General features: G+C 34.8%; 1 protein-coding gene and 1 non-coding gene across 2 annotated transcripts in view; both read right to left on the bottom strand.

Moving 5' to 3' along the window:
• Nucleotides 1–14507, bottom strand: part of LOC5564275 (dopamine D2-like receptor) — a 754420-nt gene that overhangs the window by 92440 nt on the left and 647473 nt on the right. Inside the window, 2 exon segments of the mRNA XM_021849536.1 lie at nt 7654–7877; nt 9348–9600. Coding sequence (XP_021705228.1) covers nt 7654–7877; nt 9348–9600 — 477 coding nt within the window.
• Trnat-agu lies at nt 12863–12934 on the bottom strand. The gene has a single exon. It is a non-coding gene; the product is annotated as a tRNA-Thr (tRNA).

Genomic DNA, 14507 nt, shown 5'->3' with positions numbered 1-14507 from the left:
GAATATTTGTAGGACCTCAAACAGGAGCGTAACTCTGAAAAGTTGGGAACCACTGTTCTAATTAATCTTACCGGATGAATTTATGTAATTTTAACAATACTTTTGCTGGTTTCTCAATAGGATAATCAAACATAGATATTCTTTCATTAACAAATAAGCATTTTGAAATAATACTTCCTTACCCCTTGAAAGGCAAACACGACTTTTATGCATTTTTTCCTAATCAATTGATCAATTTTTAAAATTCAAACAGTTTTATGTAGAGGAGTAATTGCACGTCCAAATGCATCCAAAAAGATTTGAATACTGTTGGCCAAACCGGATACACTGCAGGACATATAGTGTACACTTTCTATTCCACCAGTTGATAATATTTCATTATATTTCGAATGTGTTTATGTGAAAGTTTATTAATAAAGTATGTATCAAGTCATGCAAGCTCATGTGAAACATATTTAAATCACAATAATCACTTGGCATATTGACATGCTCAGCTACAGGAGACCGAAATTCTTAGTATGTGATCCCGTAGAAAAACCCTAATCAAAAGCTGATTTCCATACTGTGGCAAATTAGATCATATTTATTAGATAAAATGTGGCCATTGGAAGTCTTTCTGCTAATTTTAAATATGCAGGTGACCAAATAAGGTTCAGTTTAAGAGTCACTTTTTTAGTTCCAAAAGGTAAGAAAACATCCATTAAGCGAAACATCAAATAACACTGTTTCAGCCAATTGGAACTTATAAAGTTGGAACACTCTGAACATATAGGGTTCATTTGGAGGTTTGTTAAGTAACTCCAGTATTTAGTTCCGGAATACCAATATTTCTAACAAAGAATTATCTTGTGGCACAAAAATGCGAATTTCAAGGATACATTCATCAAGGGAAATATAAAATACAACTGTTTCATAAAGGTAAATCTCAAGAAGGATGCTAATCAGAATACTGGAAGGATTTAAATACAAATTCCGGAAGGATTCTGTTTCGAATATTTATAATGGAACGATTCTGATGAGAATCCTGGTGGAAGTATTCTTAAAAAAATGGAAATCATGTAAGGATTCATATCCTGGAGTCCTGTAGAGATACTTATGAAAATGCTGAAACGATTCCTATGAGTATCCTGGAGGGATTCTGATGATAATCCTGGAACGGATCTGCTGAGAATTCGACATCAATGATGGTGGAATCCTGGAAGGATTCTGATGAGAATCGTGAGAGGAATCTGACGAAATTCTGACAAGAATCCTGAGAAAAACTTTGCTTTCTACGAGGATTCTGACAAACATCTGGAGAGATTATCTCCAATAAGAATTTTGAGAAAATTCGAATGAGAATTCTTAGAGGATTCTGATCAGAATTCTGAGAGAATTTTGACGAGGATCCTGTAAGGAATCTGATATTAAACCTGCGATAATTTTGATGAGATTTGATTATAATCATGAAAAGATTCGTATAAGAATCTCGCGAAGAATCCTGAATCCTGCGAGGAATCCAGTGAGAATCCTGAGAGAATACTTACGAGAATACTGTGTGGATTCTGAACGATACCTGATAAGAATTATCAGATACTTGCTGTGATTTTCATCTCAGCTCGAAGTTTCGCATCCTTCCTTCCAGGATTCTGAATGAAATCAGAGTTTCCAAAATAAATCATTAGAACTTTGTTACTCAACCTGAGTTTAAGCACAATGATTAAAAATATCCAAAATACTCAAATTTAGCTTCTTCTAGTTTTACATTTACGAAACAGTTAGATTTACTCGCGAGTATTGAAACATTATTTACATTTGATTTATTATGATTTTGACAGACAAGGGTTTTTTTTAATTTCCGTACGGGTTTTGGCCGAAAGGTCTCAGAGTTTCATGAAACTTTTTCCACAGGCAGGGCTCATCAATATATGAATAAAAAAAATTGAGAAAAATTCAGGGTCTTCTATTTTCCCGGAAAACTCAGTTGGATTTTTTTTGTTTTCCCCTGACATTACTTACTTTGAAAAATCATAACTCAAGAACGAAGCGTCGTAGAAACAAAGTTTTTCATACGAAAATGAAAGAAAATTTTCTAAGGAATAGAAAAAAATGTTAACAGGAAAAATTTTTCCACAAAATTTTCCACCGTTCAGAAAATTAGTAAAAAAAAGCCGGGAAAACTATGTTCCAACTTCAAAGAAATATTTTAGAGAACAGAATTTCATAAATTTCAATCACTGAAATTTTTAAGATGTACAACTTTTTAATTCCTGCGTTTGGTATAAGTTATGTGAAAAATGGCCAGATTTCTCGTACAAGTCTTTTCGTTCGAAAATCATAACTGAAGATAAAAGCGGCACAGAAACAATTTTTGTCAAATCGGAATCAAATATTCTCAAAACTTTGAGATTTTTTGAAATGGAATAAGTTTCCCAGGACATTTTTCACCGTTAAGGAAAATAAATAATGATAACCCGATTAGCTATTCCAGCTTACAATGTATATTTGAACAGTGATGCATTTTGAACTGAACGCGAGCCAAAAGTGAACTGAACGCGTTCTTATTTTGCACGAGAACCTAGTAGACATTGAACTTTTGTGCAAGATTCTGAACCTGCTCATGAACGGCCCGTTCATTTCAAAATGCACATTGAAGCTAATAACCGAAAAAAACTACATCAGTACATATTAAATTCCTATTATTACAAATATATGGAACCTTAAATATTTATTAACATCTTTGCAAAACTTCCGCATTGAATATGTCGTGTGCCTGCCATGCCATGACAGTTTTCATTCCGTGTTCAATTTTCAGCTCGCACGGGTTCAATATTTTGAACTGCTCAATGTTCAAGCCTACTTGATCGCTCGTTCAAAGGTTTGAACTGGAACGCAAACTGAACGCGTTCAAATGCAACACTGTATTTGAAAAGAGCGAGCAATAAGATCCAATCCTAAACATTTATTAAATACGCTCATTTTTCGTTCTTAAAGTGATCAAATATTGCCAAGATGAGCTGTTTACAAATTTATACATTTATAAGTTTATAAAGCTTATTTTCAAATTTATAAGTTTATAAACAAAACTACTTAAGAACGAAACAGCATAGAAACAAAGATTTCTTCAATCATAATGTAGGCATTTTTTCCAGCTACCTGTTAGGTAACTACAAAATTGACAGTTAAATTAATGGGTAGACAATATGGCAATAAGGTATTTACCAATTCTGGTTTAAAGCAATGAAATGGCTTGAGAATCATAAGTTTACCAAAAAACTAACAAAGAGCAGTGAGAAAGTGCAAGTGTTGTCAGCTGTATATTACTCGTTATTACCGAAGCTGTTGAAATGGACAAAGTTCAATACTACGAACACTATTCGCTATGCTGTAACCCCTTTGGACTGGACGGCCACAAATCAGTAAGGACAAATTTACGCTCGATTAGCCATGGTCTCATGATCAAGTTTCATTGGAATGGAGTTCGGTGGATTACGGAAAAAATGAAAATCTGCATGAAGTGCATAATCATAATTATGATTAATCAGAAAAAATAGATAGTATTAAGATGAAAATGTAAGTTATACACTGAATAATTGAATGAATAAAATTTAAAAAAAATAATAATAGTCTTATTTGTTCCATAGAAAAGAAAGAATTCCTTTTCAGTGTAATGAAAAATTGAGGCAGTAACAGTTTTTTTCAGTTTTTCTTAGCGGTGTGATTTTTCATGAAAAATATCATTCATTCCGACTTATACTTCATTAAAACCAATCCCATATCTTTTTTTTTAGATGTTTTAAAAAATTTGCGATTGCTTTGATAAAAAAATTTTGTTTTTGGGTTTTCGAAGAAAAGGCTTATATGGTCATTTTCCACAAAATTGACCATAACTCAAAAACAAAAAAAAAGTACATTTCAAAAATTTCAGCGATTAAAGCTTATGAGATTATCTTTTCAAAAATATTTTTTTGAAAATTTTCCACGAGTTGGAGCATAGTTTTTCCGGCTTTTCTTTACGAATTTTCTCAACGGTGGAAAATTTTGTGGAAAACTTTTTCCAATTAGTATTTTTTTTTATTTCTGAGAAAATTTGCTTTTATTTTTATAAGAAACTTTGTTTTTACGATGCTTCGTTCTTGAGTTATGATTTTTCAAAGTAAGTAGTGTCAGCGGAAAACAAAAAAATTCCAACTGAGTTTTCCGAGAAAATAAGCGTCCCTGAATTTTTCTCAATTTGTTTTTATTCATATATTGATGAGCCCTGCCTGTGGAAAAATTTTCATGAAAATCTGAGACCCTTCGGCCCACTTTGTACGTAAATAATCACCCCACAAATCACTTTACCTTCGTTTAATCGCGAGCACTCTGATGCTCGCAAGACATTTTCACCACTTTCCATCACTACTGGGGCTATTGAAAATAACCTAAAAAAGTTCTTACACGTCCAAAATTGCTCAACTTTACCTCTAAAAGTTTTCAATTACTGAAACAGTGTTATTTGATGTTTCGCTATGGCTGGTCTTATAGAACGAATAACGGGGTTCCGAAACTGGACTTAAAATGGTCACCTGTATTCAAAACAATCAGAAAGGTTTCCGATGGTTATCTTTTGTCGAAAAAATGTGGTTTTGTTTGACAGAGTATGGAAATCAATATTTGATTTTGATTGGTTTTCCAGGATCAAAATTCCGTTGTCCTGTATCTGAATTTGTCAAGTAGCCAAGTGATTAGAGATGATTCAAATGTTACGTAACGCAAATTTAGCCAACTTGAGACTCCTTCCCCCACATAACAGCTTTTGTATGGAAAATATATAATTTTTATATAAGCCTTAACACCACGGAGGATTCTCTTCTTCTTCCTGTTGCATTACGTAATATTTGAATCATCTCTTATTGTTATTATAAAATGTTTTATATGAGCTCGCATGACTTGGTACACACTAGATTAATATTTTTTCACATAAACCCATTCGAAATATAATGAAATTTTATCAATCACTGGTGGAATAGGAGGTATACACTACATTTCCGGCCGTGTATCCGGATTGGCCAACAGTATACAATATTTTTGGATGCATTTGGACGTGCAACTAATCTCCTTCACAATGTCGTTGAAATTTTGAAAATTGATTAATTGAAACGCAAAAGATATGAGTGAAAGAGTGCAAAAAAGTCATCCAGCCTTTTTAAGGATTAACACGCCTTTATCTGAATTATTGCAACTGACACACGTTCATGCTTATTTCTCTTGATCATGCATTTTGTGCACTTTTTTTCTTCCAAAAGCAGAAAGAAAAATATAAAATAAATGATTCCTATCTCAAATTATACGATGATTTTTTTTGGTTCTATTTTTCCATAAAAAAGGTAATGTTTTGCCTCAAATTGGTAACAAAAGTATCGTTTTGTCGCAAATTCCGAGCATGACTCATATTCCAATCACTTGACGTTATATATCGATTTTGCCAGAACAACACTCAAATTTCTTCTCAGGAAGATTCAACTTTCAATAATTCAAGTCGTTTACATTTTAAAAGTTATGAAAAACAACTATGCATTAGGGTGCGGCTTATTTTTCAAAAGTTCTCAAAACCAAAAATTCGTGTGCTCTACTGAATTCAAATCACATTAAAAGAGAAACCTTCAAAACGGAGTCAAAAATATTAACATTTAGAGGTGGCGCAAGCGTTTTGAAGGTGAATTTTCAGGTTTTAAAAAATGACCTTTAGTTAAGCAAACATAACTTTGTTATTTTTCAACCGATTTTAGAACTTTTAGCATCAATACCTTCAAAATTAAATTTATGAAAAGTTTGTAGAACACCAAATTTTGAGGTTTTTCTTCTAATGTGATTTGAATTCAGTAGAGCACACGAATTTTTGGTTTTGAGAACTTTTGAAAAATAAGCCGCCCCCTACTATGCATACATATGCAAATCAGCTTATAGCAGACAAGGCTTTACAAAAGCTTTGTCACACAAGACTCATTTTTCAGTTTGTTTGATATCACCATCACCATGAAATTCCTGAAATTTGTATTTCAAGGGTGATAATTAGTTTTCGTAATACAAATTACCTTTACGTATATGTGGAGATTTCAGTATATAATATTATACTAGTTACTAAGATTATTTGTTTAAATTATAAAATTAAGAGCATATTAGAAAATTCACAGTTCTTCTATCGTAGCCTCACAGAATGAATGACATGGAATGACCCGGCACGGGGATGTGTAAGATTTCCCTGTTTGGTCAGTGTAAATTGGTTTGGGTTTGCACAGACTGCGATCCACCTGCGACTAGGCTTTGTCTACTGTGAAGCTTAGACATCGAGAATTAAGTATGTGTGTGATCGAAATAAGGAGCAATACGACGACCAGACATCAAGCTGAGGTGTAGGTGGAAGCGTATGGTGTCACGTTTGGTGGCCAACAGTAGCATTTACGAGAAATAGGAATGGTGGTTAGGGTGTCCCAGAAAAAAATCAAGGTACTAAAAGTCATGATGCTCAACTCTACAATGGAAATTATGCTTGTTCTTAGCATTTTTGCAGAACATAACAACTTTCTAAAAAATCGTTTAGAGGTGCCACTCAATCGATTTCTGTCAATTTGTTGAAGATGTACCGTGTTGATTCATATTACGGACACTTAAGGACTCAGTGAAATATAACCCAGCATAGAGCATACAAAATAAATCATTCTGTATGATTCCTTAGCGCTATCGAGCGTCGGAAGCCCTTTACTTTCGAACGGTGGGTGAAGAATACGCTTCCGCAACTTCAATAATTTTAAATAAATCAAAATGTGTGGTCTTTTCATGATTCTTATTCCGGACGCTTCCTCACTTTTGCCTCATATTCCGGACACTTTGAATCGAATTCCGGACAGCTCATGATAATCATTAATGGAACAGTCAAATCATCAATCGAAATTGGTAAACCACCAAAGAGACATCTAAGGTAGTTGGGCATTATAAATTTTCAAAGATATTTATGGAAAAAGTTTACTAAAACGAGCCTTGAAATTGAGAACTTTTGAACAGCAAAAATTGAAACATTTCGCTTGAAATGTTTCCCATACAAAGTAGAGTGTCCGGAATTTGAAGCTGTCCGTAATATGAATCAAAACGGTAATGTGACGTTTTGCGAAAATGTTTTTAAACCTTACTTTTATTATTAAATATTCTTATTTTTAAAAGAATAATAAAAGTTTTCAAAAATGATTAATATTTTATAGTGATGTCCTCAAAACTTTTTAAATCTCTGAAAAATTTTATTTTTCAGTCAATTTCTTTGTTGATTTCAATTCAAAATAAAATTGCAATTTATTAAACGATTGGGCGGAACCTCTAAAAGATTTTTTTAGAAAATTGTTGTCTTCTACAAAATATGCTGTGAATAAGCATATATTTCATTCAGGGGCTGAGCACCATGACTTTTAAGGCTTTAACTTTTTTTCAGGAACACCCTAATGGTGGTGTTATTTCTTTAGTGGACTATTCCAGCGAACCATCTGCCGATCAGTCATGCAAACATTTGTTTTATGGCCAGCCCATGTAATGCGGTGTGTGCTAGTTCCAATATTCACGTGTCACATGTAATGTATCGTTTTATATGTAGTGGGGGATGAGGGGGGATATTGAGGACGCTGTGACAGAAGATGTTAAAGTTACCCCGCATTGTCGTCGTCTTCCTCGTTGGAACCGGACGCCGTATTGGTGGGCGCCTCGTCTGGCAGGATCTTACAGGAACCGGCACTTTTCGTACTGCCGTCCAGGTGCGTCTCCGTGGCCACCTTGGTTTGAGCAATGTTCTCTATCAGACTACCGCCGGCGGTGATCTCCGATATGTGGGGCTTGCGGGCTGCACGTTGCTTTTTCGCTCGCGTTCGTAGGGCCTAGAGGGTGAACAGAAAAAAGAATGTTGCATTAGAAAAAGGTAAACATAGTTTTCATAATGTAATTAAAAGAAAATTTAAAAATAAGCCGGTGGCGACTAATTGATCTAAATTTCAGCTCAGAACGCCATTTGATTCATTTGAACACTTTTAGGTTTGATAATGGCTATGCTACTTTGATGTATTCAACAATTCTTTTGAAAATTTCAGTAGAATTCGTCCGAATAAACTACCGAAAAGTTCCGCAGAATTCTGCTGCTGCTTTCTTAGGCAGTTAGTCCAGGAAACTTTTAAAGAGATCTTCAGAGTAAATCTGGAAAAACTCCACCGGAAAATTTACTAAGATTCCTTGGGATGCTTGAAAGGATCGGTATTTACTTCTGGAGATCTTTTTAATAATTTCTCCAGTGGTTTCTGCGACGTATATTTTTGCTGCACAGGAAATACTAGAACAGTAATTGCATTGATTTCTCTAGGAATTAACGAAAATTAATTTTGCTAAGAGAAAATCATTGACTCAAAATCGTAGCATGGAACGAGCTCACCAGACTGATAATCTATCTCTTAGGCATCAGCTCTCTACTGGTTAGAGGATTCATTACTACTAGTTTTGCACTGCTGACCTTGATATTCAATAACACCCTTTGTCCTGCATTGAACTTGATTCGCTACCTTTTTTCATCAAAAACTGAAAATGACAACAACTTTATTCAAACTATTTTAATCGACCAGATTCCATCGCTGAATTGAATAATTTTTGCTACGCTATCAATTCGATACCCATTATGATGCTGATACCTTTGAGCCTTCGCAAATCCAATATTCAGCTTTGATTATTTCCTCCCATCGACGGGCTGTGCGAGAGCGATAAACTGCTCCTGTTGCGCACTGGAGCCTGAAGCCACCGACAGTTTATGAATAATAAAATTTCAATTTCTGAATCAATCTTAGCTATATAGCTCTCAATGCAATCCACGAGTATCTACACTTCCAGCAAATAAACATAAACTCTCCCACGGGAACCAAGCGGGAGCCAGGTTTTTTTTTTCTAGTCCATGCTATTTCAGTGCACTGCATCCCCCTTAAATCGACAACGGTTGGCGTTCCGATCCAATCTAGCGGGATGCACAACAAGTAAAATGGATATATCGTGAATGGAATTCTGCATAAACTAAATCCGGTGCACCAACATCGACGACGGTGGGTGTGCGATATGCATTTTTTCATGTCGACACGAAAAATTGCACGGAGTTCCTATTCTCAATTCTCAATCGATTTTAATGATTCTACCACGGTTAGATCGGAATTCTAACAAAAGCTATTTGACGGAATCATCCGAAATATCGCATACCCTCAAAATGCAGCACTCATAAGTGAAATAGAATAACATGAAAATATCTCCGCGACCCGTTTTGCCATCCACCCACACGCCATGAATATAAAATTCCATCCATGCACCATCATACTCACCTTAAAAATATTCCAGTATAAAAACACCATTATAATACACGGTATATAAAAACTACTTAGCGACGAGTACACTATAAAATCACTATTGTAGAAAACGCACAGATCGGGCACCCGATCGGGCGTATTGTTTAGTCCTAACACGATCGGGGACCCGATCGCAGCCGAAATGGCCCACACCAGCAGGATCGTCAGGCACACCCGGCGGCTGTTTTTGTGCTTCGCGTACTTGATCGGCTGCGTCACGGCGATGTATCTGCAAGAGAGAAAGCGGGAAACGGAAATGGGAACCATCAGTTCGATTTGTGTGATATGTTTATCTGGGAAAATAAACTACGAGTGTGATATGGTTTCTAGTAAAAATCGAAATCAAATACGTAATTAAAATTTTGGTGGTGATTGTATCAAACGACAATTTTGTTTGAATAAAAATTATGTAATACGAAACAATTCGATTAAACTTAACATCTGAATACAGATGAAAATACCTGATAGTCGTAGACACAAAAATCAATTTGGACAAATTGAGATGTAAAACGTGACTTACATTGCACATTGGGGAAATCCGAACCCAAAGGTGGAAAAAATTGATAACTTTCACAATAGAAAGATAAAAAATAAGTTTTACCATGACCCCACAGTTATGGATCAAATAGTGTGGAGTCCAACCTATAAAATTCAATAAAATGACATAGAAAACGTAAGATTGTAATTGAAAAGCACGAATTGAATCGTTTCAAATTGGAACTTCGGTTAGTAAACTGTTTTGAGTGTAATATTTAAATAGGATTACATAAAAATTAAAAACTGCATCGGTTTCTGAACCTGAACCTGAACCTGAAAACCATATTATGGATCAATTTTCATATTATGGATCAAATTGTGACATATTACGGATCAGTGAGCAAAATTAAGAGATTTTAAACTCAATGCATCTGTATTGCATGATTTGGTGAAAGTTAACAATGTGTAACAAATTACTGCAAAAAATAGCATTGTTAGAGCTGGAAACAAGGGTAAAATGTCCTTTTTTGTGATATACTGCATTGTAGTAACTGAGGCATGAACTGTTTTCGCTCCACACCAAGTTTTCCACCCATTTTTGTCTGCTATAAAATGAAATTTACCAACCTTGATGTTGTATTAGTTTTATCCTTAGTACTATTGTCTGAAAATGTCGAATCCAATGCTAAAATAGTAGAAATCTACATTCTTTGGTAGTGATCCATAACCGTGGTAAACAATCTGTCCGATCACGGACAGTAGTTGACGAGGGCAATCCTTTCGGTTGAAGGATCCCTGCTTCGGCGGCCAATTCCTCTTCGGAATGCCAGGGATGATCGGCCAATTCCTCTTCGTAATGCCAGGGATGATCGGCCAATTCCTTCTCCTGAAGGAATGCCTGGGGTGTCGATAGCTCAGACTGTGAATATGATTTCGCAACAACAGTCCTGAAAAGGACTACTAGGTTGGGCTGCTTTCGGTGAGGGAAACGCTTTTGGTATCGGTTTTCGAACTACGACGGTTTATTCGCGTGCCATACAACGGCTAAATACTGAATGAAATGAATTCTGTGCACGCAAGCTCCTTAAGTAGGCTGCAGGTAGAAGGATTCATTGCATGCACAGTGAAATGGCTTCGGTGGGAAATTTCCACTGTCTTATGTACTACATACTGGATGCTGCAATCGGTGGTCCGGGTGATGTGATGATGGAGAGCTCAAGCTAGTCGGTCGGATTGCGTGAAGTAGTGTGTGTGTGTGAGGTTCAGGTAGGAAAGGGTTTTTGTTAGTGGTGGTAGCCGAAATACTCGCGGCGACTCGAGGTTAGCTATGTGGTTGTTTTACATGAATGGGAATAGGGGAAATGGATTACATAGACAGGATCAACAACAAGATGGTGAAAACGATGACTGAACTGACCAGGGTTGAAATGTTGCACACTGTTCGCGTTTTGCGTGAACACAATCATTTCCTGGTCCATATTATGGATCACTAGTTAGAAGTGCTAATATTCGGTATTTATAATCAACAATCAAGAAAACTGTTTTCTAAAGATGAATCCACACTAAATCGAAGCGAACGAGCATGTTTTATGCTATAACATATGAATTTTATCACTTGTGGGAGCTTATGAATGCTGACGGCACTTCTTACAGCAAACGACCATATAATGATAGCTGTGTGGTACCAACTAAACATTTGTCAAATACACTGTTATTAAGCGGTTGAATGTTGTGCTTAACTTTACAAATGCTAGAAGACAAATTGTATAACATGGGAAAAATATGTTTTACGTCAACGTTTATGTTTTGAGCGAGTTATCCGATGTTGAACGCCAAAGTGATCCGTCACTGTGGGTGATCCGTAACTGTGTGGGCATGGTATAGCTCATTCGAAAGGAAATTTTCTCAGGAATTGATTGGTGATGGTTTCATGAATGTGGGGCCACTCTGGGATATGCTATGATGCCCGTTTTGCCCCAATTCCTTAAAAATTCTAGATTTTCATGTTGTTTTGAGTAAAACTGTTTTATTGTGGAGATTATTTCCGATGAAATCCACCATTTCTAGTCCATTCAACAATGTTTCACAGAGAACGTTATAAAAAGATGGAAATTTAGGGGATTATGGGGCCCAATGTACAATGCAATATTTTTGAAGAGGAATTTTTGTTTTAAATTTTTTCAACGTGTTTTTATATTGAAATAAATTTTTAAATAGTCTAATAATCATGAATATAGCTTGCAGAAATAAGTTGTATTAAAATTTTTAGAATATATATGATCATTATTTATGCTCTATGCAAAATATTGTGAATAATTTACCTTCTTATATCACAAATTCCAAACATTTCCAAACGATGTGCGATAGTTTGGGTAAACGATATTGATCTAAATGATCGATTGCCGTTAGCCTCATTGATAGCAGATAGTGGGAGCATACAGTTTTTTGGCTATTTTTGCCCCCATTCCCCTAAAAACGATTTCTTTCATAATTAATTGAACAGATATTTCCGAATTAAATTTATTGTGTACTAAATTGTTTATTCAGTAGTTGATACAGTATTTAAATCCTAAAACATAGGAGATTTTGGGGATCTTTTACACACAAATAAAAAAAAAAACAAATAAAAACACTCAAAAATGGATCCATTATTCTGCATTTTTTTTTCTGATTGAAACAAATCACTCAGATTTAAATTAGTTACACAATCATACCTGAAGAAATTTCATAACAATAAAATTACATTTTGAAGAAATTTCAAGAGAATAAAATTGCGTGGAAGTGCCCAAGTAGCTACTACAGAAAAAGTGATCAAAAACAAACAAAGTCTTCCATATATTTCAATATGGCACATTTTGATTGAAGATGTAGTCGTTAATAATGCTTAATTCAAAATAAATTGACGCTTATACTGAGCTGTTTGGTAATCCAATCCGCATGGTTATTAAATTAATTAACTCATTACGCGTGGTAGAGATGGACAAATCATGGGTGAAATTATGAAAAAAATCTACGTGCTCGGCTGGAATTTGAACCCAGGACTCTTGTATACTAGACGAGTACTTTACCAACTAAGCTACCGAGCCCGTAAAGCGCTCGTCTAGCATACAAGAGTCCTGGGTTCAAATCCCAGCCGAGCTCGTGGATTTTTTTCATATTTTCACCCATAATTTGTCCATCTTTACCACGCGTAATGAGTTAATTAATTTCAATTTCTTCATGTTATGCATTTTAGAAGGCTCTTGAACATGCTTGAAATTCAGTCAAACAGATGTAACCATAATTACCGTTTACAATATTAACAAAGTAAGGTTTACTATGAGGAACATTGATGTCAACCAACAACCAATCTGTTAACAGCTAATTTAGAGGCAACATAACAAACATAGTAACTATAAATTATACTAATGAAATGAATGATCGATTTTGGAAAAATCAAGAATTGAGCATTATTAACAACTGCATTATCACTTTTATGATAACTTTTTCTGTAGTGTATGATGGCAATTGGAATATTGAATACCAAATATCCATAAAAAGACAAAATTATTTCCCGAATAATTTCTTGTAAAATGCAATTTGACTCTCACGAAATTGCCACAGTATTGATTGAATAACTAACCTGATCCTGAGTAATTTGTTGCAATCAGAAAAAACGGCTGATGATTTCTTGATGGATTCATTTTTGATTTTTTTATTTGGTTATTTTTTTGTTTATGTGTAAAAGATACCCAAAATCTCCTATGTTTTAGGATTTAAATATTGTATCAGATACAGAATAAACAATTCAGTACACAATAAATTTGATTTAGGAAAAAAAGTTGAATTAATTACGAAAGAAATCGTGTTTAGGGAAATTGGGGCAAAAATAGCCAAAATACTATATGCTCCCACTATCTCCTATCAATGAGGCTAACGGCAATCGATCATTTAGATCAATATCCTTTACCCAAACTATCGCACATCGTTTGGAAATGTTTGGAATTTGTGATACAAGAAGGTAAATTATTCACAATATGTTGCATAGAGCATACATAATTATCATTCATATTCTACAAATTTTACTACAACTTATTTCTGCAAGCTATATTCATGATTATTAGACTATTTTAGAATTTATTTCAATAAAAAAATTCGTTAAAAAAATTTAAAACAAAAATTCCTCTTCAAAAATATTTCATTGTACATTTGGCCCCATAATCCCCTAAATGTCTATCTTTTTATAACGTTCTCTGTGAAACATTGTTGATTGGACTAGAAATGATGGATTTCATGGGAAATAATCTCCACAATAAAATAGTGTTGAGGCAGGATCGTGGTTTCCGGCTGGGATTGGGCTCACACACGGACAGGGTTGGACACTACCGGGGGTGGTCACTATCGACGGAACTGGGCACCAAAAGAATCACCACTCAAACAACTTTTAACTTTTCTGGCACTTCAACTCACTTTATTTGCGTTTAGAAAGGATAACTTTATTTCTCGAATGTTCGATTTCAACTGACAAATTTTTATTCTTCTACATCGTCTTTTAACCCTACGTTGTGTGAAATAATTCAATTTGAACGAGCTATAAAATTTACTATAATTTTAAATATTTCATTAGGCTGCCAGTCTTACTAACAGCACGGCATACCTTCTTTCGGCAGACATCAGTTT

Source organism: Aedes aegypti, chromosome 3 (genome assembly GCF_002204515.2).
Source record: "Aedes aegypti strain LVP_AGWG chromosome 3, AaegL5.0 Primary Assembly, whole genome shotgun sequence".
In the NCBI taxonomy this organism is placed as follows: Eukaryota; Metazoa; Arthropoda; class Insecta; order Diptera; family Culicidae; genus Aedes; species Aedes aegypti.
Note: the sequence above shows the minus strand (reverse complement) of the source record. Positions and strands in the feature narration are given on the sequence as shown.